Here is a 26,820-nt window from a genome sequence, read left to right as displayed (position 1 = left end):
AGATGGAGAAGCAGGCTCTATGCGGGGAGCCCCGATGTGGGACCCGACCCCAGGACCCCAGGATCATTCCCCGAGCTGAAGGCAGATTCTCAACCACTGAGCCACCCAGGTGTCCCACTAGATACCCATTTAAAAGAATGAGGTAGGTCTTCTGATGATATGGGAACTCCTGTAAGACTCATCCTCAAATAGCAAATATACTCTCCAGACAAAAAATTTTAAAAGCCTCCCTTAACACTGGAAAGCAATAAAAAGAAGGCAATATTTACAGGGAAGTCAACACTTGGATGAAAAGTCAGTTTTTGAGGCACCTGGGTGGCTCAGTTGGTTAAGCATCTGCCTTCAGTTCAGGTCATGATCCCTACATCCTGGGATCAAGCCCTACATGGGGCTCCGGCTCATTGAGGATCTGCTTCTCCCTCTCCCTATGCCCCTCCCTTCTGCTCACGTTCTCTCTCTCTCAACTAAATAAAATCTTAAAAAAAGAAACTTCAATTTTGAGGGGCACCTAGGTGGCTCAGTTGGTTAAGCATTTGAGTTCGTTTCGGCTCAGGTCCTGATCTCAGTATCATGAGATGGAGCTCTGTGCTGGGCTCCACGCTGGGTGGGGAGCCTACTCAAGTTCTCTCTCCTCTCCCTCTGCCCCTCTGCCACACACTCACCTGCACACACACTCTCTCTTTTTTCTTTCCTTTCTTTCTTTTTCTCTTTCTTTCTTTCTGTCTGTCTTTCTTTCTTTCTTTCTTAAATAAATAAATAAATAAATAAATAAATAAATAAATAAATCTTTAGAAAAAAAAGAAACTTCGATTTTGAGGTGGAAATGAAGAGCGCAGGAAATGATGAAATGTGGATAGATATTAAAGATTTTTCTTAAATTCTTTGTAATATGTACAATTAGTGAAAGCAAACATTTCAGCATTGTCTTGTGAGACATGTAGTGGATACACACGGTAAAAATGACAATAATAATGTAAAAGATGAGGATGAAGAAAACATGCACATTTAGTTGCAAAGTTCTATATTTTAAGTGAATCTTTACCATATTAATTGTAAGTAAGCTGTAAAAAGTTTAAAATGAGTATGATAATTATTAGAGCAATCATTAAAAAAATTAAAGAAGTATACCTAAAATGCCAGTAGTTAACAAATTAAAATAGCATTAAATTTTTTTTTCAAATAATTAAATAGGGTCTGTCTATCCTAAGAATATGTTTGCTCTGACATTCAAAATCAGTCATTGTAATTTACCTTATTAATACATGTATAAAGACTACACAGTTATTATTACAGATAGAAAAAACACTTAGCAAAATTCTATACCCATTGATGATGGCAACACTCAGAATTGGGAGCAGAATAGAACTTCATCAATTTAATGAAGGACATCTACAAGAAGCCCACAACTAAGAGCATACTTGATGGTAGAAATATTCAACATTTTAGCTCTAAGCTAATAAACAAGTCAATAATTTCACTAACACCACTTGTACTCCACATTACTAAAGGTGCTAGGCAGCACGTTAAGACAAGAAAAAAGATGAAAGGGCTGAAGAGTAAATGATAAAGTAGAACCTTTTAAGAGATGAAATCACCATTTACATTTAAATATCAAAAGAAACCTATAAAGTTATAAAATTAATAAGTGAATTTCTTAAGGGCATGTGTTACAATATTAACATGCAAAAATCAATTGCATTTCATATACTATGGCAAACAATTGGATAGTTAAATTTTATTTATTTTTAAAGATTTTGTTTATTTACTCATAAGAGACACAGAGAGAGAGGCAGAGATATAGGCAAAGGGAGAAGCAGACTCCCTGTGGGGAGCACAATGTGGGACTCAATCCCAGAACCCTGGGATCACACCCTAAGCCAAAGAAAGGCAGATGCACAACCAGTAAGCCATCCAGGCATCCCAGGATAATTAAATTTTAAAACTTGCATTTAAAAGAATGTAAAAACAACCCAAATATTTAAGACCCGAAGGGTGGCACACCGTGGTACTCGGTGATGGATGGGGAGGGGTGGATACACGGTGGACACCTGACAGTGGCTCACTTGTGATTCCTTGTGAATGAAGATCCATCCAAAGTGAAGAGCCACATAGCTCCACTGGGGGGCAAACAAAGCTTCTGCAGAAGCTCACCCTCCTACTATAAGAGAGGAACAGAAATGCAGTAGGGAAGGAAGAACCCACTGGGGAAGAAAGAGGCCCTAGAGTTTGCCTTTTTTCAGGGACGGTGAGAGGCTAGCACCTAAAGATGCTGACTTGCCTGCTACTTCTCCTGGGACAAGGTATGAGGCTAATCCCATGGGGAAGTTTGGGGTTAATGTTGATGCCGAGTAGAGGTACAGAGGGCCTGAGGCCACCCTTTGGAGGATGAGGGAAATGGGTTAGGTGATTAGTGGATTCTGACCCAATAACAGTTGGAAGAACAAAACGGAGGCAGTGCCAAGGGTTCTTTGAGATCCAAAGTGACACTGAAGCTAATGGTAAAAAGACCTTCCTGCCTGGGGACAGGCCTGTCAGCTCTCTCTCACTCTCTCACTCTCTCTGAAACTAGGCTCTGTGTTCGGAGCTCTTGTCTCTCAAAAGCCACACAGGGACATCTGTCAACGCGGGACCTCCATGACCATCAACTGTGAGGTCGATACCCAAGTCACCTTAATGTTCTGGTACCGTCAGCTCCCAGGACAGAGCTTGACACTGATCGCAACCGCAAACCAGGGTGCAGAGGCCACCTACGAAAGTGGATTTACCAGGGAGAAGTTTCCCATCAGCCGCCGAACCCTAAAGTTCTCCACTCTGACTGTGAGCAACCTGAGCCTCGAAGACAGCAGCTCTTACTTCTGCAGCGCTGGAGACACAGCGCCCAGGACAGATCAAAGATCTGAACAAGAACCTCAGATGGCTCCCTCCCACCCAGCTTCCAGCCTGATGAACTCAAGGCCCCAGTCAAGGCAGATGGGAGGGGAAGACCACAGCTTGAGCTGCTCATTGTGTGCTTGTTGGTGGATCTGGGTGTGAATAGGCCAACTAGCCACAGGGACACAATCTGCAGGACGAACTGCAGGATGAAATACAGGGAAGGTGGCTACCAAGAGGCTGAGGATAAAATTCCTTCCACGACAGTGTTAAGAAGTACTTAGTAGAGACCATCGGATAGTTTGCCTTCCAGGGGCAGGGTCAGAATGAACCTTTAACTATTTTATCTCAAAGCTCTATGTAGCTTGTTTTCCATCAATACAGTCCAGAAGGCTCTTAGTCACCTTGATATCATACAGGTCCATTAGACCAATGGCATCATTCAGGATGTTCTCAGTGAGTAGGAATTAGAAAGCGCTCGCGATGCCTCAGCATGACATATGCACGCCAGACCAATGTAAGATCCGCAGAAGTTCAGAGACCTGCCACATTGATGAGCTCACTGTAACATATGAAATTTTACCAGTAGCCACTCCTTCTTCAAGGCTAGGTATCATCTTCTCTGGGAAAATTTCATTTATGATTACCATCATTTCTCTTTCTTTTAGCTATTTGCATTGCAAAATCAATGCACATTATTGTAAACATTGAAATTGCTCATTTCTTTCTTTTTTTTTTTCAAGTCCACAATTCATTGTTTATTGTTTGCTGAAAACAATTCCACAGATTGTCTTCACCAAATTACATCATGATGGATAATGGGCATTTGGGGCTTACAAATCCTTTAAGAATGTACCTGGAGATCACAGTATAACCCAATCCTTAATACAAATAATCTAAGGGCTGTTGTAAGATGATAGGAAAAGCCTGTGAAGTTAATAGAGGTTTGCCATTACAAGCCATGATTTCTTTTCAGAATTTTATTTACTTGAGAGAGGAGAGACAGGGAGACAGAGAACAAGCAGGGTGAAGGCAGAGAGAGAATCAGACTCCCTGCTGAACGGGGAGCCCGACGCAGGGCTTGATCCCAGGGCCCTGAGATCATGACTCGAGCCAAAGGCAGATGCTTAACCGACTGAGCCACCCGCACACCCCTGAAGTCACTCATTTAAATAAAGTTAGATCATATGATACATACTGTTTTACCATTTATTCTCTCAACCCAAGAATATTTCATAAATACCCTTTCATGTCAAAAAATGTACCCTGCGTTGGCTTTTATAAGACTATTTCAATATATTGATGACTGTCCTTTATATATCGATTTTTACAATCAAAACCAATGGCAAGGTAAATATCATATGCTAGATGACAAGGTTTAATTTAAAAGCAACGGCGTGTGTACTGATTTATTTCTATTGCAGTCTCGGCAGGGAATAATGGAAGCTCTCCCTGTTCCACCTTTCTACAACTGGCCCTTCTTAGTTAGGTCTCAGCTCAAATACCACCCCCTCCCCCAAAGAGATTTTTCCTGACCACCTTAGCTAACAGAGCATTTGCCAACCTGGCATTCACTCACGCCTATTACCACTTTATCCTATTTTAACAATACCTAACCACCATAGTCCGGTATAAATATATATACTCTATATACACGACATATATACATCACTTATTGTCTGTTTCCTGTCACTATACCTTCTCACAGATGTGTGAACACATACACACACAAATACACATAACTGCTGTGAAAGCAAGGACACTTCTATCTTCAGTGCTATTTCCTTTCATCTTAAGAAAACTGCAGGAATGCTACAGAAATTCAGCCAGTATTTACTGAGAGTTGCAGACTGAATTTGACTCCTCCAAAATTCACACGATTACAGCCCTGAGCCCCACTATTTTAGAATGTGACTGTATTTGGAGATTTGGCCCTTACAGATCTGGCCTTTAAAGAGGCTATTAGAGTGACCCTAATCCAAACTGGCCAGTATCCTTATGAGAAGAGATGAGGACATCCTAGGAGAGACACCAGGGTTGTACCCACAGAAGAAAGGCCACATGAGGACACATTGCCAGCCAAGGAGAGAGGCCTCAGGAAAAATCAACTCTGCTGACACCTAGATCTGAGACCTCTAGCTCTCAGAACTAGGAGAAAGAAGATTTCTGTTGTTTAAGACGCCTATGTCTATGCTCTTTTGTTATGGTAGCCCCAGCAAACTAACACATTGACTAAATAAATATGATTCAAAAAAAAAAGAGGAAAATTTGACAAGCAGTGTGGATTTCCCTGGAGAAAAAGTCTACAAAAGTATTTGAGTTTAGACAAGGTAAGCCCACAAGCAAATGAATTGTTCTAATGGGGACAGAACAGATGTTTCAGCTTATGTTTGAATAGAAAGGTGGCCCAACTATCGCCAGCTCCCTCTGCTGCATTCCCACGGCTGGGAAAGGGAGTAGATGTTATGGGTTCTAGAGACCAAAGCCCAGAACGTGCTCAAACCCAGTGGCCCTGAAGTAGATGGTCCTCAAATTGGAACTGTCTTGGTGCCTATGTGGACTAAGCACTCAATGCTGAGCCTTGGAAGCCATTTGGAGATCTTTCTGGACAGTTTGGTCAATAGGAATTGGAGTCACCAGCAGCTGCCTTCCAAATGGACAACACATTCTAGAGTTTTTATAAGCCAAATGAGTGGAGAGAGCCCAATTGACTGATTGGACTTATTATTGAACTTGACTTGTGGAGCTCAATCTGGACCTAACACGATTTAGAAAAATAAAAACACATGTTATTTATTAAACTTTGAGTATCATGGAATAATTCACGGCTGCTACAATAATAACAGCCCACATGGATATTCTTCTTGGACTCTCTCCTGCCTTTCTTCTGCTACTACCTTCCAGAAGATGCTGGAGCGACTTAAGAAGATCTAATAGGCCCAGGAGGGATGGAAATGTGAATAGAATGACCATTACATTACGGGAAACGGTCTTTCGTTAGTGTTAAAACCTCAATTGCTGGACACTGCCCACTTACCCCTCAAGCCTGAGCAATAGATAAAATATGCAAATGGAACTTTGCTCTGGGCCTGAAACTCACTTGTCTTCTTTGGCTTCGAGGTGGGGAGCAGGATGAAGGGGAGAGAAAGGATGGATACCCCCATTTAGCCAACTAGCATGGCCCGTCTACACATCCACACCTCTGTCTCAATGTTTCTGTTTCTCGGGACCACACAAAACGCCCCCTTCACTATTCAGAGTCAGCAACTCCCAGGCTCCAATATTCAAGAAAGCAGTTCTTACTGGACAAGAAGAAATTGTGCCATGGAGAAAATATGTAGTTTAGAAAAAAATAATGCAGGAAAGGAGCTGGAAGGTTGGAGAGAAGACAGCTCAGAATTTGACAACATGGTTGAAGAGCGGTGAAGGATATGGGGCCCAAGGCGGAGTTGACTATGAGTGGAGGAAAAATACCTGAGTCAGGGGGAAGGGCTTAGGAAGAAAGTGTTAAAAAAAAAAAGGCTGGAATTTGGAATCTGACCAAAATCTACTTTTCAGACCACTGAGAGGTCCAACAGCTCCCAGTGTGTAGCAACACAATGGGAAATGAACTACCCCAAGTAGGGGAAGGCCCGGGTGTCAACTCCATATTGATCGTCCAGGTGACCCAGCAGAAGTCACTTAGCTTCTGAGCTTTTGGTTGCTTGTTTCACGTTTTTATTTATATTCTAGTTAGTTAACATATAGGGTAATATTGGTTTCAGGAGTAGAATTTAGTGATTCATCACTTCCATATAACTCCTAGTATTCATTATAAGTGCCCGAGAAAGTGGTGTCTGCTGCTTCCCTCATGGGGCTGCCCTCAGGATCAGACAAGAAGACAGGAAGCTGAATGGTCTCTGGTAGAGTGGGCAGGCTCTAGAGTCAACTATCATGCTAAAATCCCATCTCTACAAGCTACTGGCTGTGTGACCTTAAGCAAGCTACTCCATCTCTATAAGGCTTGTTTTGTCATCTATGAAATGGGTAACCTCATAGTTGGTTGTTATAATAAAGTGAAAAAAGGTCCATAAAAGACTTAGACAATGTCTGATATAGTCAGCACGAAGAAACTATTCACTATTATAATTAAAAACCAGGAATGGGGCACCTGGGTGGTTCAGTGATTTAAGCGACTGACTCTTGATTTTGGCTCAGGTCATGATCTGAGTCCTGGGATCAAGCCCTGCATCTGGCTCTGTGCTCAGTGGGGAGTCTGCTCCCTCTCCCTCTGCCCCTTCATACAGTCTCTCTCTTTCTCTCAAATAAATAAATAAATCTTTAAAAAAAAAAAACTCAGTGATTTGATAGGCTAATGATTAACTATGAACTATGAGAATGCCTTAGAGAAATAGTTCAGAAGGAAGATTATAAGAGTTGCATAGACTTAACCAAACCAAAGTTGGGCAAAGCTGGACCTGAATCCACCCTACCTGTCTGAGCCTAAAGCATGAGGTCATAGTCTCACTTAGAGCTATTTTCTATGCCTATAAAGTGATTCCTTCTACATTCAACAAAAACTGACTTCATACTATGTTGTGGGTATAATAGTTTATTCTGAGGAGGAGCACAAAATATCAGGAAAAAGCTAGTCTTAAGGCTTTAGACACAGAAATTCCTTGAGCTCTTGGGTGTTCCCTTTTAGACAGAGTCAAGGCCACAAACATTTTCTCCCTATTCCTCAATTTCCTGTCTTCTCCCAAGGGGCACCTCCTGGTAGGATACCTGTCCAGGAACACTGGTATGTGTTCTTCTCCTTCTCTGCTACAGCAGGACTTCCTAGAAAGACCCCACGACAAAGGGACAAAACTAAATAGCATATTTGGTGACATTATAGGGAAAGCCTCTGTTATAAAGCTCTACAGCCTGGTTCAGCTACCCATGAGCACAGAGACATGTCATCCGTGTCTTAAATGTGGTTTAGAGTAGACCAGGGCCATGGCAAGGTAATGCTCTGAGACCAGGTGCGAGGTGGAATATTCATTCAATCCCTATTTCTGCCAGGGAGCCAAGCACCAGGAAGGAGCTGAAGGTACATTTTGTCCTCTAGGAACCTCTGGCTTGATCCCAAATAAACCTTCTCATGTGGCACCTGCCCCAATTCCCAAACTTCCAGTGCTGTCCACGTCTTCTGGTAGCCTTGAAGCCAGCTCTGCTATTTTTAGATCTGTATTTGTGGGTAATACAGAACCGTGCTGTTCTCAGTCTCTTCTTCTACAAATGGAAATAATTTTATTTTGTATGTTTCACAATTAAAATACTTGTGAAAAGACAAGTTCAAAACTCAATGCCAATGAAGACCGGCATATTGCTGTTGTTGGGGTATGTGAAGCCTTATAGAAGGCTGTCCGACACTGTACAAATATAGCACCTTCCCACAGAGGTGTGAGCCCATCAGGATGAGAGGGGGTGCTATCAGAGAGGCCAGAGCTCTGAGGGCCGTGCTCCCGTCATGGGGAGGCCAGCCTCCAGCCATGCCAGGCAATGGACTGGAAGACTTCCTATGGGCCCCTCCCAGCTCTGTGAACCCACAAAGGCCAACTTCTGCTAGTTTCCATTGACTCCATTCCCCCAGCCCACTTCCTGTTTTATTGCCGGATGTCTGAGCCTTTTTCACTTTGTCCCAGAACATTTACTCATTTCCACTTTTCAAAAAGTTCAAAAGTGAACTGTGTCCAGCTCTGCCCTTCATCACCTCAGAGCTCAGAGGAGCTGGGAAGGAGAACTGTCTTTGCAAGAGGGTTCCTTCACCTGGCCCATGGAATTACACTCAACACACTCTCTCCACCTCCATTCCCCTCTGGCCAGGTTGTGCCTCAATAAATTACGGGGTTGTGTTTTGGTCTCATGGAAGGTCCCAAACTGAGGCCATTTCTGGGAAGATTACCTCTGTGCTGAGTCCAGCACAATAATCTCACTGCATCTACAATAGAAAATTCTAGAATTTCCCCCGTTCCACTGTAGTGAATGATCACCAAATACTCCACCCCTTCACTATGTGCTACCTACTGCTGATTCTCTGATTGGAACCTACATTTACCATCACCCAGAGCCTGTCTAATGTCTGATCTGGAGCATACAATCAGAGCTCAGGCTGTCCGCCCCTAGCAGGTGGGAGCAATTTTCATCACCACTGGTGCCGATTCTCAGGGCAACCAGGAGACTACATAAAGTGAACCCATGGCAGTGTGAGTGATGAGAAAGACCAATGTCCTAATGGTGAGAAAGAGGAAGGATATGATCTTGAGCTTCCATCCTCCAAACATATCAGGTAAATGCCCACTGAACTTCTCCTTCCAAGTGCTCCTGTCCACAAGCCTTGATGGGAAGGAAAGCCAGCTGAAAGCCCAGACTCCCATCTCCCGTCTCCCTTCTCATCCATCGCCTCTTGACATTGGGATCCTGGTTCCCTAAAACCTTGGATGTGACCTTCCTGCCCAGTGGTTTAAACTTGGGAGAAGGGTCTTCATGCTTACAGATGCAAGACTTTACTCCCCTCGTAGGGGCTCCAGGTCACTAGCAGCCAGATTTCCTTCCAGTATTAGGCTTTGCTCAGAGCAACTTAAATGAACCTCCATGTCAGAGGGCCCAGGCCATTCTTCCTCCTCTTCTCATCTCAGCTTCAGAAGGTCCAGCTGTGACATATGGGGACTTGGCTTCTTTCTCACACCCCAGAATCCTCCCAGGAGTCAGTTGTGTCTTCCTCTCTACTCTCACAAGGTAGGTTTTCTTATCACCTGAGGGTCACAAATCCCCAGACAGCCAAACACAGCAGAGGTGATACAAGGCCAAGGGAAGGGAAAGCTACAGGTGTGTTTGTCCTGGGAGGAGTGGTGACCCTCATCCCTGGCGTACACCCCCTCCCTCACCTTGGGAGGTATAAAGGCTCTCCACCACCCATTCAGTTATACTTCTGCCATCATGAATCCACTCCTGATCCTTGCTTTTCTTGGAGCTGCTGGTGAGTTCCATACATGGCTTTGGACCCCACTCGCCTCCTTCCTGGCAGGAATCCTGCTCCACTCTTGCTGCTCTTCTGTATTTGCCTGGGCTCTGAGAGTCTATCTCCCCTGCCCGGCAGCCCTCTTTCTCATTCCTGGGCTCTCTGTAAGCCCCACCTCTCCCACCTTGCACTGACCCCACTCCAGCCCCTGTCATTCATCCATTTTGGGACTTTGTTGGGAGAGCCTGGAAAGGGAGATCAGGTGCAGGTAGGCCATGAAATGAACCAGGGGGCTTGAGGCTTAGTTCCATCAGCTCTGGGATAGCTCCCCTGGAGCTGTTCTCAATCCCAGATATGCCTAGGAAAGCTGAAAGAACATTCATGTCAGAGTCCTAGCCTTAGAAATTCTGATTCAGTTGGCCTGGGGCCTCCTCTCCGGGGCCTCATGGTGCAGATTTTTTAGCTATGGGAAAAGCTAGGTACAGACAGGGCTACTTAGCCAGATTCTCCTAGCTAGGCCAACCCATCCTGACAATCTGGGGCTCAAACAGCCATGAGGCGTAGACCAATGATGAGGAAGAGAAGCATTCAGTGGATGAGAAAACCACATTCGGACCCGTGTTACATTGCGTGCACTGTGTCCTCGCCCTGGCACCCCCAGAAGAGGTCTGGGCCGGAGCCCCAGCAGGCACCTGGCCATGTGCCCTGTAGACACGCTAAGAGTCTCAGCAGAGCTTCGCACTATGATACCTATCAGGGATGTAATGCTCCCCACTGGCCCATCTATCATCTTTGTGCTTGCTGAGGGCTTCTAATCAGCATGATCCAGCCACACGGGCTCTGGGCTCCACCCGCCTACATCTACTGAATTGGCTTCTCTGTTCCTGTCTCCATTCAAGTTGCTACCCCCACAGACGACGATGACAAGATCGTCGGGGGCTACACCTGTGAGGAGAATTCCGTCCCCTACCAGGTGTCCCTGAACTCAGGCTACCACTTCTGCGGGGGCTCCCTCATCAGTGACCAGTGGGTGGTGTCTGCAGCTCACTGCTACAAGTCGTAAGTGCTCTGTCTCCCACCTTGTTCTCCATGCCCAGAACCCTCGTGGAGAGCTGGGGTCAGCCCAGGAGTGTGGAGGTTAAGGAAGAGGGGCGGGTGGGGACAAGAAATTGTCCCCAGCTGCCCCACCCACTCACCTAAGCTATGTTCAAACAATACTGATGTGCAGCTCCTATCCCAGGGCACTTAACTCAGAATTTTCAGGAAGACGAGTCTGAATGTTGGTGATTTTTTAATGCTTTCTACCTCTAGTGACTCTATTCTGCAGCAGAGCTGAAGGTCACTGCCTAGACCAAAGGTTCTCAAACCTGAGTGAGCATCAGAATGACTTACAAGGCTTCTTGCAAAAATATGGACCACTGGGTCCCACTCCAGAGCTTCTAATTCAGCGGGTCTGGGGTGGGAACCAAGACCTCGTGCTGCTAACAAGTTCCCAGGGGATGCTGAGGCTGCACATCCCAGGGCAACACTGAGAACCACTGGAGTAGATCATACAGGATGATGGCACGGACCAGCCCTAGAAGGGAGGGAGTAGAAGTCACTGCCTGTAGTCAGCAAATTACAGAGGATAAGGAATACATGGGGAACTTCAAGTCAGTCATGTAGGCCTATGGCTCCAGGTGCCAGGGAAGGGGTGGGGTGGGGAAGGCAGCTGGAAAAGCAGGCTGAGGAGCAGTCCCCACTGGATCCCTTTATGTCACCCCACTCTATGACCACCTACCTCTCGGGGAGAAAGTTCTTGGTCTCACATCTGCACGGACCCACCACCCCTCTCCTGCCAGGTGATATTGCCACACTCCCACTCATGAGCAGAGAGCTCGAGAACCCTGGAGAAAAGCGAACATAATGGAGAAAAGGGTTTCCCTGTGCTTGTCTCCCCAACAGCCGCATCCAAGTGAGACTTGGAGAGTACAACATCGATGTCCTGGAGGGGAATGAGCAGTTCATCAACTCCGCCAAGGTCATCCGCCATCCCGACTATAACAGCTGGCTCCTGGACAATGACATCATGCTCATCAAGCTCTCCTCACCTGCGGTCCTCAATGCCCGGGTGGCCACCATATCTCTGCCCAAGGCCTGCGCAGCCCCTGGCACCCAGTGCCTCATCTCCGGCTGGGGCAACACTCTGAGCTCTGGCAGTGAGTGGGACCTTCACTACTTCATCCTCCAATGTCCCCAATTTCCCGAACCAGCCATGCCCTGGAGCTTGAGTACCACTACACACAGGACTTTGTCCTGATCCTAGAAAGAGGCAAAGCTTTAAGGAGTTGACCCCCTAGAATCAAAATATAGGACAAATAGAGCACCTACTATTGTCCCATCAAGGGAGGGCCTTGGCAGGGTTCAGCCTGGAAACCAAAACCCATTGTTCCTCCGCGGGGCTTACATTCTTGGCATTCTCTGTGGGCTGCCCTCAGTGTTCAGCACTGGATCCCTGACCCCATGCTGGCCTGACTCACCTTTCTCCTTGCCTTGATCTCTCCCTTCTCCTCAAAGCCAACTACCCCGAGCTGCTGCAGTGCCTGGACGCCCCAATCCTGACTCAGGCCCAGTGCGAAACCTCCTACCCTGGCCAGATCACGGAGAACATGATTTGCGCCGGCTTCCTCGAGGGAGGCAAGGACTCCTGCCAGGTGACCTGACCCTTCCCATGCCAAGACCCTTGCCCATCCACCTGCTCTATCGGGGAGCAGGACTGAACACACAGGACTGTGGAGCTGGGGCAGGAGGGCTCCGTGCAGAAGGGAGGACTTCTACAGGGCGAGGCAGGCCAGGCTGTATGACAGTCACCGCCTTAGTCAGGACAGAGAAGGGACCACCATGGGAGACATGCAGAGCCACAGAACTGACCAGAATGCAATCTTTAAAGGTTCCGATTATATAGGTGCCCTTTCCACCTTCTCGATAAAACCTGTCCCACCTTCTTCCTCCCCAGGGTGACTCTGGTGGCCCTGTGGTCTGCAATGGAGAGCTCCAGGGAATCGTCTCCTGGGGCTACGGCTGTGCCCAGAAGAACAAACCTGGAGTCTACACCAAGGTGTGCAACTTCGTAGACTGGATTCATTCGACCATAGCTGCCAACAGCTAAAGCCCCACCCCCACCTCCATCCCTCTACCATCACCATGCTAATAAAGTGTAACTGTCTGTCAGCTGTCTGTGTCTGTGCCCCCTCCTTCTCCGGCCGCATCGGTCCGACAGGGCTCCCCCTTAAAGATGAACAGAGTGCCCCATTTCCCAAAATGCGTTCCTTGGAATATCGGTGGAGCACGTAAAGAGAAAGAATCCAAAAACTAATAAGCAGGAGATCATGGGGGGCTATTTTCTAAAGAAAAAGACATCTCAGAAGGCTGCATTAAGGAAGTTCCTGGTTATCTTACCAGCCTCCTCGGCCAATACACAGGAAACCTGGGGTTTGGCTCCCTGCTAGCCTGGCCCCATAGCGCGAGTTCTCTCTGCCCACCTGCTGCAGCCGTGGTCTGAGATGCTGCTCGGCCTTCAGCTCTGCTCCTCCAAGGCTCTCTCTCCTCCAGGCCTCTCTCTGCCTCCCTGCACTTCATCGGGGCTCTGGCCCCTGGCCACCTCCCAGCACTGAGCTCCGATTCTGCATGTTACACTGATTTCTGATTAAAACCCCTCCTGACCCAAGCTCCTTATCCTGCAGAGGGAAGGTCCTTCCTTCTCTGCCACTGCCTACATTTCCAATCTCTTGTCTCTCCCCTCCTCCCCTCCCTGACTCTGCTCCAGTGCTCAGAAATCCAGGTGGCTCCTCCAACAAGCCACGGATCTGGTACCTCTGGCTCTGGGCATTACTGGTCCATCTGGCTTGACACCCTTCCCACTTGCCCCTTCACCCTCTTTAGAAAAGTTCTTTCTGACTCCTTTGGATCTGGGATTCCCCCCCACCCCCACCCCTGTGCTGGCTGTTGGCCTAGTGGGCCCAGCGAGGGGTCCTCCTGCTGTGGATGTTTACTGCTGTCACAATCCTGCTCCTGCTGCCTAGTAACTCTGGATGCATCTACCTGGCATTCAACTGTGAGCTCCTTAGGCAAGAAATCTCATCTTGCTCATCCTGGCATATCTAGTGATTAAACAATACCTACCGGGGCGCCTGAGTGGCCCAGTTGGTTAAGCGTCTGCCTTTGGCTCAGGTCATGATCTCAGGGTCCTAGGATCCAGCCTCAAGTTGGGCTTCCTGCTCAGAGGGGAGCCTGCTTCTCCCTCTCCCTCTGCCACTCCCTGCCCCTCACTTTGCTCTCTCTCTCTCTCTCTGTCAAATAAATAAAACCTTTATTAACTAAAAATAAAAAATAAACAATGCCTACAATATAATAAGTTGAATAATTGAATGACAAAAGTATGAGCTGGGACCAGAGGGAAATATATGGAAGGAAAAAATTGCCTTCCAGAACACTGGTTCTCCAATGAGGACTCTGGCCCGGTGGCACCAGAATCACCTGGGAATTTAGGAGAAGTGCCAGTTCCAGGGCCCCTCCCAGACCTACTGATTCAGAAAGTCGAGGTGGAGCCCAGCCACTTGCATTTTACAAGACTTCTACTTCATTCTGATGCATGCTGAAGCTTGAAAGCCAATGCGGTCCAGGTGTTCCTAGGCCGGTGGTCCCTGCGAAAGCAGCAGCCACTCACATTTTCACTATTTTCAGGCACCACAGTGAGGCTTGGTGTGCACTATCTGACTTAGATCTCTCAGTAACTCCATAAGGTAGGTGGTTTTATTGTTAAAGGGGCTTAGCAGCACCCCCCAGGCCTCACCCATCGGCCAGGAGGGCCAGGCAGCCTGGCTGAGGGAAGCGCAGTGGCCCTTCCTTCCTCAGTGGCCCCACTGGGGCCTCAGAACTTAAATATGAATCCCGAGCATTGGTTCCAGCCAACGCATGACATCATCAGGCATGACTGCAGCAACTCACTTAGCCTCTTTGGGCTTCAGTGTCATCTGAGGAAATTCGGAGACAAATTGGCTTTTTTTTTTTTTTAAGATTTTATTTATTTATTCATGAGAGACACAGAGAGAGGCAGAGACAGAGAAATAGGCTCAGTGAGGGGAGCCCAATGCAGGACTAGATCCCCAGACCGGGATCACACCCTGAGCCAAAGGCAGAAGCTCAACGGCTCAGCCACCCAGGCATCCCAAATTTGGGATTTAAATGAATCTATGAACATGCTCCAAAAGTTTCAAGAAGGGGCACCTGAGTGGCTCAGTTGGTTAAGCCTCTGATTCTCAGTTTCTTTGGCTCAGGTCATGCATGATCTCAGGGTCCGGAGCTGGAGCCCCACAGTGCAGGTGTGTGGGGGGGGCACGCTCAGAGGAGAGTCTGCTTCCCCTCTGACCCTCCACCCCCATGCATATTTTCACTCTCATTCTAAAATAAATAAATAAACCTTAAAAAAAAAAAAGTTTCCAGAATTTCACATGTGAGAGATGCAATTTGTGTTTCTCCTTCCCACATCTCAGCCTTGGGAAAGGCAGGCACGTAACCCAGTTTCCCCCTGCGGGGTGTGGGGTGATAGTGGTGGTGGAGAGGGGGGGGTCCCCTCCAGCACCAAACACATTCTTTTCACGCCCTCAAGTGGTCACCCTGAGCGGGCAAGGATTTGGGTCTAAAATAAATAAGGAAAGGCTGCCCCCTTCTGCCCAAGATGTTGAATGAGCTCCCTGGACTCGCCTAAACTTCTAAACTCAGGTCACAGGGGGTAAAAAAGAAAAACTGCATGCGCTGCTTGGGCATTGCACCAGTGTGACTGAGTAGCAAAATGGGACAAACTCCATCGGGACTGAAAGCAGCTGCGACACCAAGACAGAGTGGCAGTCTTTGTAAGGCCAGTTGGGTTGAGGGTCCCCAGCCAGATGGTCAAAAGGAAATTTACTTAGAGAGTAAATTACTGATAAACAAAAGGGGTAAATAGGACAGGAAGTTCCACTTGGTGAAAGCAGTCGAGGACCTTTTATCCGGACAAAGGCAGAGTGCTGTGAGATCCATCACTATTCCTGAATAAAATGCACAGATTGTCTCTCTTTTTCTCTTTTCCCTAAATTCTAAGAGGCACCACCAGATAGCACTCTGGCATTCACCACAGCTGACACCTGCTCAGGGGGCAGGCACTGGGTCCCAAGCCCCATGCTGAAATGGAAATATCTAGGATAATTTTGTGCCTGATTGTTTATTTAAATATAACAATAAACCCACTCCCGGAGATCTTTAACACTAAAGATCCTGAGGACTCCTCAGAAATACGCATTTTTCACAAGCTTCCTGAGTGATTAGAGACCCATAAGCAAAGTCAGGACCATAACACATCTTCTTACGTAAATTGATCTTTGGAAAAATAATGACTTTGTAAATTAAACAAGTAGGGTTTTTTTTTTAAGTGGCACATTTCAAAATGTTACTTAATGCAATAATTTGCTGGTATTTTCCTGAAAATTTTTACTAAGTTTGATTTTAAATAGATAATATAGCCATATGGCTCAAAAACTGAAACAATAAAGTTGAGATTTAAAAATCTCGAGTAATTTCAAGTAAAACGCAAGTAAACTTTGCGTTTACTTCCACCTTGTTTCTGTCTCCTCCACTCATTTTTTTTTTAATATTTTATTTATTTATTCACGAGAGACACAGAAAGTGAGGCAGAAACATAAGCAGGATCCCTGCTGGGAGCCTGATGCAGGACTCGATCCCAGGACCCCAGGATCATGACCTGAGCCAAAGACAGATGCTCAACCACTGAGCCCCCCAGACACCCCCTCCTCTACTCATTCTTAGTAAGCAATGCTTTTGATGAGTATCTTTTGTGACTTTCCAGTGTGCCTCTGTGGAGGACCCCGGGCAAACAAATATTTTTAATTCGTATATTTCCCCTTTGCTGGACAAAAAGTGGTGTACAGAAATGCTGATCTGCAGCTTTCTTCCTTTTTTTCCCCCAGTTAACAGTTTATCTTAGCTTTCCACAGCAGTGAAACATTTGTATTCTTTTTTAACATTGAATAGTATTCTGTTTTGTGGATGTATCCCACGTTATTTGTCCAGTCCCTTCCTGAGGGGCACTTGAGCTTTCCTGATCTTTTTGCTACCCCAGATAATGCAAATATTTTACACACATTTTTATTTGTATGCAAGAATAATTATAGGATAAACACCCAGATGAGGGAGTTCCAGGTAAAAAGGTAAGCGCATTTGTAATTTTCATAGATATTTCCAAACCGGTGTCCACCTAGGTGGTATCATTTTATGTGAAGTGTATGTTCCATGACACACCAGCTAACAGAACGGTCTTCCCTAGTTCAATGTCAATCACATTGGTGAACAGAGATATTTTGATGCAGTTTTTTTTTTTTTGCAAGATCCCTCCCCCCCCCCCCCCCCCTCGTGGTGAAGCACCATTTGCATTTCTTTTTCTCTGAACCATCTGTTCTTTGCCACTTTCCTTGTGCTGCTGGATTATTTCCTTACTGATTTCTAGGAGTTCATCATATACTGGGAGATCGGCCCTTGCAATGAGGATTGCAGATGTTCTTTCCATATTGTCATTTCACTTTTGATTCTGTGTATATTTTTCTGTGAAAGTGTGTCATCATTATGTAGTGAAGTTTGTCTTTCTTCTTCTTTTTCTTCTTCTTTTTCTTCTTCTTCTTCTTCTTCTTCTTCTTCTTCTTCTTCTTCTTCTTCTTCTTCTTCCTCTTCTTCTTTCTTCTAGATTTTAAGTAATAGTTTGAAAGGCAATAAAAGGACGTACCGTCGAGTGAAATGAGACCTAGGCCACTCAACTGGAGGTTACATTTCAGGGTCATCTGACGCAGGAAAATAAAACACCTACCAGCAACTTAAATGGGTCTGTCCCTCAGGGGAAAAGGGACATTGATTACATTTGAGTGTTCCTATGACTTTATGGATGCAGCTCTCCATATCCACTTCCCCAACTCCCTTTTCCTAACCCTGAAGTCTGAAATCCACGGAGAAGGGAGGCGGGCTAACAACACACGCAGTCCTCCCACACCAGCACCCTTTTGGAAATACTCGAGCTCTCGGCTGTTGTTTTGTCTCTACACAGGGAGCCCTACCGCTGAGCAGCTCATGTCAGTTCCCTTCCAGATCACCCTAGAGATTCAGAGTTAGGCCAAATGGATGGTCTGAGCATTGAAAGATCCTATTCCCAGATGAAAGGTGTGGCTTCTGAGTGACACAGTCCCAGGGGCAGGCCCTGGGTAGAAAGGGGGGGTGCTGCTTCTTGGGGGATAGCTTCCCACGAAGAATGACGATGAATGACGACAGTCTGCAGAGGGGCGGATACCAGTGAAAAGCAGCTCCTGGGACAGATGCCCTGCAAAGACACCCAGCTCTGGGGAGCCAAGAGTGTCCTGAAGAATGGGCATGGGGGTGAGGAGGGCCCCCCTGCCTGGCTTCGTCTGTTCCTGGCCACAACCTTGCAACATGGGGAGTGATGTCACCGGCCTGCCCTCCAATGCCCTGGAAGAAGCAGCTGCTCTGGTGGTTTCTTCCAGGCTCTGATGGGCAGAACCATGGGAGGGGTCGTTTTTTGTACAAAGCTATAACATTGTGGGTACAGGGGGCCACGGTGATTCAACTCAATGGGAAAGCTTTACAAAAACCTTTCTGCCTGTCCCAAACCACAGTTTCTCCACTTTTGTCCTGGGTCATGGACCCGAGGGCAGTGTGATTCAGGATGCCTTCACCTCACCCCTGTTCACCTGTCAAGCCAAAGACCATGGATAAGAACGGGCTTGGATCGGGACGGAAGCTTGCAGAGAGTCCAGATGTAAGAAGAATGCCTCAGTGGCCCTCAGGTGAAGGACTCAGGGAGACCCCTTCATCCTAAGCCCCGCAGAACCCAGGGCAAGGTCAGTGTAAAGGTGAATGGGAGGGGACCCATTCTGTAGAGGAAGGAGCCAGAAATAGCCCCACTCTCCATGGACATGGTCAGTAGCTCCAGGGCCCTGCCCTCCTCTCCAGACCATTTTTTTTTTTGATGAACCTTCAGAAAGAATCAAGAAAGTAGTGTAGGCCCTCTGGATAGACTCTGGCCGTGCTCTGTGGCCCCAAGAGTTAAAAGTTGAAAACGTTGTTCCATGCAGTATCTCTAATCCACAGAAGGGGATCCACAGAGTCCTCCAGACACCAACCAGGGACCCCTCTTCTTTCCAGGCCTCAAATTGTTTGCCTCCTTGCCCCATGTCACTGTGTGAACACTGAAGTGTTCTTCGGAAAAGGTACCAGGCTCACAGTTATAGGTAAGACGTACTCTGGGTCTTCCCAGAGCCCTTGTAGGCGAAAGCAGATCCCAAGTGTCCATTTTAGACTGGCCATATTCTGATGTGTTATGATCTTAACTTTGGCCCAGGGACCAAGCTGACAGTCGTAGGTAAGGCGGAGGGGGGTCTCCGGCAGGGTCCTAAGGGGAGGATTCTAACCTGGGAAATGCGGGAGGAGGGGATCACCCAGGTCTTGGGTCCTGGTTAAGGAGAGGTCGTCCCTAATTCTGGGACTGTAGGAAGGTCCTGGTCAGGGCAAATCCGTTCAGCTATGGGTGGGGGGGAGGGTCCTCTGTAAACTCAGAGCTGAACCTCGGTGTGTAAGGCAGAGGAGGGAAAGGAGATGGTGCTGCCCCTCTGAGTAGTTATCTGACAGAGGGAAGCCTCGAGAAAGCCTGGAAGGCAACTCATGAGCCCGACGCTGGTCCATCTTCCTCACTGACTCGGGCTCTGGGCAGGGGCTTCATATCTTTCCTTGCCCTGGATTTCACAGGAGGCCACACTGCAGCTCCTTTTTTATGACTGTCCAGGGGCCTGACTGAGCTCTGGAAGGGAGTGGGGGAATATGTGAAGCAGGGCTGGGAGCTCTGTGAGGGGAGACATCTGTCCCTGAATCCCAGCTGAGCTCAGCAGACAGGGGGAGGTTCTGAAGTGGATCTGGGAGGCTGTGCTTTTGAAACACCTTGCACTTTGGGGACGGGAGCCGGCTCACTGTTGTAGGTAAGTACATCAGGGATGGAGGGCTGGGAACCCCCACCCAGGTTGGGGCAGGGGTCCAGGTGGAACCTCTGTCTTGAGGGCTTGGGTTAAAGCACATTTTTATAAAAAGATCTGGATTCTTGTCTTGATGAGGACAGGCGGGGATGGCCTTCCATCTCCATGATTTCATGGACGGGCGATGCTAAGTCTGGGTTCCTCTATTGGGAGGCAGTGTAGTCTCCTCTTGGGGTCACCTTGTCCATCTCCTGTCTCCTTGGAGGGCACCCCATCATGGCCATGTAGATGAGAAGCCTCTGGCCTCAGAGCTGCCTTAACCCCTGCTCAGAAAGGAGAGGGACACGGGAGAAAGGGGTGGAGGCCACATGGCCAAATCGGTCCTCTGACCACGGCACTTCACACGGCACACTTGTCCCCCCCCTCCCCCCGCCCCCGCTCCCACGTTCTGGTGACAAAATTCTGCTAAGGAAAGGGAGAGAGGGCAGGAACACTTGGGAGGACAGGAATAGGATGCAGTCAGGACAGTTTTCCTACCAGCCTGCAGGGTTGTGTAACAATGAAAAATTGTATTTTGCAAGTGGAACCAAGCTCTCTGTCTTGGGTAAGTAAGGGGCTTCCCTGGGGGTAGTGTGTTGGGAGAGTGCGGTCCCAGGATGACTCCTTGGACACAGCAGGGGAAAGGCTCAGAGAGTGCTGGTAAGCAGAGGAGGTGCCCGAGTCCCTGGACATTGGGTGGAAGGAAGCTTCTGGAAACAAAGGCCCCAGAGAGCACCTCTGGGGTTTGTCACACTCTTGCTGTGCTGTGGAACAACCAGGCACAGCACTTTGGGGATGGGACTCGACTCTCTGTCCTGGATAAGGAGCAGGACCGGGGTGGTACAGGGCCACGGTCTCTTGGACTCAGAGGGTCCCCGTCTCTCCTCCCAGCCCTGGCTGTCGGGGGTCAAGTAAGCTCTCTCATCCCTGGGGAGCTTCCAAGGAGCTGGGGCTGCCATTCCTCGTGGTGTGGCTTGGTGGGTCCTCTATTTCTCTTCCCTGAGTCTTCAGCCCTTCATATTTCCTCCTTACTCTTTCCTTGGTTCATCCTTCTCCTGTGTTCCCCCGCTTAAGCCAGCATATTATGGGGACCTTGCTCCTAATGGGACCCCCCTGGTCCAGAGCCAGGCATCCAGGCAGGGAGGGTGGCTGAGCCCTGTCCCGGAGTGAGGACTCGCCCTCTGGCAGGAGACCTCTACGGGTTTTACCACGGCTGCCTGCAGCTGTGTTTCTATAACTCGCCCCTCTACTTTGGAACAGGCACGAGGCTCACCGTGACAGGTATGGGGCTGCCCTCCTGGCTGGGGTGCCTGTGCATGACCGATCAGCCCGGGCTGGGGTCAGGGGTGTAAGGATGGGGGTCAGAGCTGTCCTCTCCCTCCTGGGGCTTCTGGGGTTGCTCTGCCGTGCTTGTCGTGGATCCTCGGGTAGGGGGCTCCGGTTTAGTCTTCAGACTTGGTATTTCCTTGCTCTGCTTCTCATTGTTCTCTGGGACTCCTCTCATCTCTTCTTTTTTAGGGCTGTGTTGTTTTACTTTCCCTTTTCTTCTTTCCTGATTCGGATCTCCTCCACTTTGCCTCCTATTCCACCTCCAATCGTTCACCGTTGACTCCATTTTGGTGAATGGGTCTGGCTTCTATGTTGAAGACCTTCTAGAATCTACCCCGCACTCAGAACTCTGTGCTTGCCTTCATTGTCCTCCTTCTCTGTCTCAACTAACTTCCAACGATCCCTGCGTGCCTTCCTGAAGTGATCTAGGGCTCAGAAGGTAGTTGTGGGGTGGGGGGCAGACTGATGAGACTGGGCTGGTTTGAGGGTGTTTCTGAGCCCCAAGGGCAGAAGTACATGTCACAGTATGGGTGTCTGAGGGACACCCTGCTTGGCAGGATCAGAGGAGATACAACAAGGAAAATTGTGCCATCTTAGTAAGACATAGGTTGTAAAGAAGAGAAAATAGACAGGAGGCCCCATTTTCCCAAACCTCGGGATCTTTGCTGGGCTGATAGGATAAGGAGCCCATCAAGAAACACAAACACACCATTAGCATGCTTGGGAGGAAGGGGCAGGTGGAGGACAGGCCGTGGAGGGATGGGTCTGTGCTGGGCCATAGAGACAAGGCCCGAGGAATGTGACACTTGGGCCTACCAGACTGGTTGGCTGGAGCAGACTTTGTCCAACAGATGGGTGCCTATGCCAGCAAGTGGATTAAGACTTAGAAAGTACAATTACTGGGTTCCAAATACTTGGGCTCACCGGAGAGGATGGGGTTGCTAGAACAACTGAAAAGTGGAAATCTCAGAATCTCGGAGATGTATAAAATGGGGATGATAGCGCCAGCCTCTTGGGGTATTAAATTATCAGGGACTAACTTATATTGAAATCCTTGTAAGAGGCTCTCCTTCCTGTGGCCACCCTTTCCATTCCTGTTGTGCATCATCACTGTGTCACAGACTTTGGCCTTTTTCCCAAACTGCATCTCAAATGTGGATAAAGTGGAGACATTTGGGTTGCCCACATTTCTGCTCCCCCAAACCACTCCTCTAGTCAGTATAGAGCCAAGCAGAGGGCATAGCCCATTCCAGCAAAAAGATGGGAATGTGGGGGCATGGATATGTCTTCTCTCATCCCTCTGTGTCTGCACATGAGGCCCTGCCTTCCAACAACTCCAGAAATTCTCTATGCGTCAGGCACGAAAAAAAGGCCCAGGACTTTGCAACATGAACACTCTGATGACATGGCCCTTGGACTTTGGAATTTGCTCATACCCATCAAGATTGGCCGTGAACTGGTATTTCCAAAGCTGGCAGGGAGGCTTGCTGGGTGCTGGAAAGAAAACAGATTCAACCCAGGAGTAGTATCTTTCCTAGGATTACAGCCATCCCGGGCAAGCTACCACATACCCAGTGCGCCCCAGTGCAAATGAAGTAAATGTGGAATGTCTGATAACATGATAGCCAGAGGATTCTTGGCTCCTCAAAGTAGATTACACATTTAACAGACACACACACACACACACACACACACACACACACACACAAGAAAAGGGGGGGAAAGTGACTTAGGAAAAGCATTTAGAAAAAAGTAGAGTCAGATGCAAGAGGACAGGGTCTCCTCCAGGCAACGAAGGCTAACTCTCACATGTGCTATCACCCACACAGACCGCCACATGAGAATGATCATTAGAAAGAGTTGACTTGGTTCCCGGGATCATGTGAGAACCCTCAGCCTCAAATCCTGGGCCCATTCAATTCTATCATAGCTGCTTCTAAGTTTGAGGGACTAGATAGTCATGCACCGAAGAGGGCTTTGAATGAGGAAGAAAAAAACAGATAGACTCTTGATAGATATGGGCCAAGGCCTTGAGAAAGAGACTGTCAAGCAAGCCAAGGAAATCAGGACACCCTGCTGCCTTAGGGAGATGGAAGAGGTAGTTGGCAGTATGCACCCATGGGGTAAGCGAGAAAAGTGGCAAAGCTGAGGGAGACTAGAACACGACAGAGACCCCCAAACACACAGGACCTACTGCTGCATAATTTTGTTTTATGATGACTCCATTTCCAGCTCTCTCTCTCTTTCTGTCTCCCTATTAGTCTCTGTTCTCTCTCTCTCTCTCTCTCTCTCTCTCTCTCTCTCACACACACACACACACAGCAAACCCAGACAGCTGTCAGCCCAGCCCTGGTCCCAACCTCTCTTCCCTTGCAGAGGATCTGCAGAAGGTCACCCCTCCCACGGTCACAGTGTTTGAACCATCAGAAGCAGAGATCTCGCGGACCCAGAAGGCCACACTCGTGTGCCTGGCCACGGGCTTCTACCCTGACCACGTGGAGCTGAGCTGGTGGGTGAACGGGAAGGAGGTCACAAGTGGGTTCAGCACCGACCCGCAGCCCTACAAGGAGAGGCCCAGCGAGAGTGACTCCAGCTACTGTCTGAGCAGCCGGCTGAGGGTCTCTGCCTCCTTCTGGCACAACCCGCGCAACCACTTCCGCTGCCAAGTCCAGTTCTATGGGCTCGGGGACGACGATGAGTGGGAACACGATAGAGTCAAACCTGTCACCCAGAACATCAGTGCTGAGGCCTGGGGCAGAGCAGGTGACGGGGGGCCCGGGGGGATGGGCGGGGAGTGAGTCAGAGCCCAGCAAGGGGGCGCGGGGGAGGGGAGTTCCAGGCAGAAGACCAGGCAGGCCACATGCAGAGGTAGAGTTCAGAGATTCATCATCAGTCTTATACGTTCATTAATCCAACTTAAACTGCAAAAAAAGAATAAGCACCCCAAGCCTTTCGTGGAAGGCAGCGAGATAGAAATAAAACATTCCCCATAAAAAAAACAGGAAGAAAGAAAAACCACGTGCAGAGAACCCAGGACAGAGCAAGGGACTAAAGGCCAGCATGAGGGGGTTGGGGCGCCTCGGGCTCATTCCTCCCCCAGATCCTCAGCCCAGCAGAGCCTTGCAGCAGGGGCCCTCACTGTCCTAGCCTGTAGGGCTCTGCACCGAGGGGTGCCCCCAGCCCCACCACGCTCCACGGGGTTCCAGGGTGGTGTGGCTCCATCAACACAGGCCCAGAAAGACAGTCCAGGAGCCTGCGAGAAGGCCAGTCCGGCCTGGGGTCCCTGCTCCCCAGAAGGCTCACTTCCTGTGTTCATGTTTGTTTTGTTCTTGATTGAAGCCCAGCTGACAAGTCATATTGCGTTAGCTTCAGGTGCACCTACCTGGGCAGCTCCCCGCCTGCTTTAGAAGATGGGGTGTCTCATCCGTTCCCTCCCCCTTTTTTCTCTTTCAGACTGTGGCTTCACCTCGGGTAAGTGCCCCTGTCTGCTGCTCACTCTCTGCCTCCCGTGGCTTTGCCCTGGACCCAGAGCACGGGGAACCCATGGGCCCTGGGGTGGGGGTGGAGAGGCCAGAGCCACCTGCTGTTCACGGGTCCCCGTGTGCCCTCCCTTCCCGCCCGCAGTGTCCTACCATCAGGGCGTCCTGTCTGCCACCATCCTCTATGAGATCCTACTGGGGAAGGCCACGCTGTATGCTGTGCTGGTCAGCGCCCTGGTGCTGATGGCCAAGGTAGGGGGGGCGGACGGGGCACTGGGGGGGGGGGTCACACTTGAAACACAACAACTCAGAGCAGTGAGTAGCAAGGGACCCTGCTAGAGCCAGCGGTGGCAGTAGAGGAACACGGAGGTACACCCGTGTGCCTCAGAAGACACATTGTGCCTCTGGGATCACAGTGGGGAGAGCCATGCAAGGAAGGAGAGGCTGGGGCCACCTGAAAACCCAACAGACATTGTAAAGAGCCCTACTGTTCACCTTGTCGGTGGACCCTCCTACTTCCTCTCAATTCCTACCACTCCTGACTCCCAGTAACTCCCTGAAACCTTCTCTTCTTCAGGTCAAGAGAAAGGGTTCCTGAAACTAGTTCGGAGGCAGAGCCAGCAGCTTCCAGCCTGCTATTGCCCCAGGACGGATTCTCCTCTTTCCACTTCTAGCCAGTGCTTCTCAAGAGCTGTCTTCATCTCTCTGCTCACCCCCAACACCTACCCCCTATGTTTGTGCACACCTGAATGCTCATGACCCAAATCTCCCTAACCCCGGGGGGACCCTAGTGTGACCACATTGACCGAATCAATAAAAATGGCCTGACCTGGTTTGACTGCCTTGTGAGTATCTGGGTACATCTTCTCAGACCTCCAGTGTGACTCCAGACAGGACAGAAACAGGAGGGATCAAGGAAAGGGCAGGCCCTTCCGGTACCAGGGCTGAGGGACCCCGCCTGTGGCTGGCACTGCCCCTCCCGTCAGGGGAACCTGAGTAACTGGTAATGGGAGATGATGGGATTGAAGAGACTTACTTAGGAACAGCCCAGAAAAAATGGTGCCATTTCCTATAAGAACTTTGCGTCCTACCTGAACGAAGGTGCTCTGAGGAAGAGTCCGCCTACACAGGTGTGTCTCACAGGTCATACGTGCTTGGCTAACAAAGCTTGCTTTCATACCCCTCACCCACATTCCCTTCAGCTGTGTCCCTGGGGCCACTGTGCTCCATTTTTCACCAAGTGGGCTTCCCGGCCAAGAAGACAAGGTGCTGACTTCTCAAGTAGCACGTGTGTCTTCCAGTTTAAGTCACAAGTCTGTTTATGAATTTCTCTCTAGTGAATTAAATGGGTGTGAAAATGTGCCCTGACCACTGCTGGAGGGATAGGAAATAAGGGTCCCCCAAATCCAGAATCAGCTGTGGTGCTATTTCTAGAAATCCTCTGAGGGCTCTTCAATGTCCCATTGCCACGGAGGGGATGCAGTGCACAGTTCTGAGGATGGCATCTAGGACATGGCAGTGGTCCTCTGCTCCCTTGCTCCGTACATACCCCGCTCCTCTCACCCTGTGTCCCCAGGCCACCTGCTCTCAGACTGTTTTGCACTCCTTTACCTGGAGGGACATCGTACTCCAACCCCTACTTATGCTTGAATTTCAGCTCCAACATCCTCCTGCCCCCCCAAGAAACCTTCTCAGGCATTTCTTTGCCCCCTACTCCCCTGCAGTTGGCTTGGATGCACCCTATACTTTGCTGTCACAGTGCCCCGTGCACACCTCCGTCAGAACCCATGCCACACTTGATGGGAACAATCTCTTCACTTGTCTGACACCCCATTTGGCAGGCAGTCCTTGATGACAGGGATACGTTTTATTATAGTCTCCCTGGGACACAGCAGAGGACCTTGGTTCCGTGAACGTGCATAATCAATTATCTTTGAGTAAGTGAATGGAGAAATGAGTGAATCCAGTGTGACCCAGTGCAAGAGCAGATATCGCCACCAGGCCTGCCTGAACCAGCCATCTACTCCCTCACTCGCGTGACTGTAGCACGTGGCCTCCTCTC

At 48.8% G+C, this 26,820-nt stretch overlaps 1 protein-coding gene and 1 gene segment (V, D, J or C); both read left to right on the top strand.

The window, feature by feature from the left end:
- Positions 1 to 2,266: 2,266 nt before the first annotated feature.
- On the top strand, positions 2,267 to 25,593 carry LOC112907030 (T cell receptor beta constant 1-like). The segment is given in 8 exon segments: positions 2,267 to 2,300; positions 2,570 to 2,862; positions 8,613 to 8,637; positions 19,141 to 19,176; positions 23,656 to 24,042; positions 24,733 to 24,750; positions 24,904 to 25,010; positions 25,336 to 25,593. Coding segments are annotated over 8 exon segments (921 nt in total).
- Positions 9,832 to 13,063, top strand: PRSS2 (serine protease 2). The gene is made up of 5 exons (XM_025982203.2): positions 9,832 to 9,871; positions 10,753 to 10,912; positions 11,798 to 12,051; positions 12,410 to 12,546; positions 12,849 to 13,063. The coding sequence occupies exons 1-5, from the start codon at positions 9,832 to 9,834 to the stop codon at positions 12,999 to 13,001; spliced, it is 744 nt and encodes a 247-aa protein (XP_025837988.1). The 3' UTR covers positions 13,002 to 13,063.
- Positions 25,594 to 26,820: the final 1,227 nt, after the last annotated feature.

This window comes from Vulpes vulpes, chromosome 7 (genome assembly GCF_048418805.1).
Source record: "Vulpes vulpes isolate BD-2025 chromosome 7, VulVul3, whole genome shotgun sequence".
In the NCBI taxonomy this organism is placed as follows: Eukaryota; Metazoa; Chordata; class Mammalia; order Carnivora; family Canidae; genus Vulpes; species Vulpes vulpes.
Note: the sequence above shows the minus strand (reverse complement) of the source record. Positions and strands in the feature narration are given on the sequence as shown.

Excerpts from the sequence above, each read along its gene's own strand:
- PRSS2 (XM_025982203.2), top strand. The coding sequence starts at position 9,832 with ATGAATCCACTCCTGATCCTTGCTTTTCTTGGAGCTGCTG. Across the intron at positions 9,872-10,752 it reads TGCTTTTCTTGGAGCTGCTG|TTGCTACCCCCACAGACGAC; the intron begins GTGAGTTCCATA and ends TCTCCATTCAAG. Across the intron at positions 12,052-12,409 it reads CAACACTCTGAGCTCTGGCA|CCAACTACCCCGAGCTGCTG; the intron begins GTGAGTGGGACC and ends TTCTCCTCAAAG.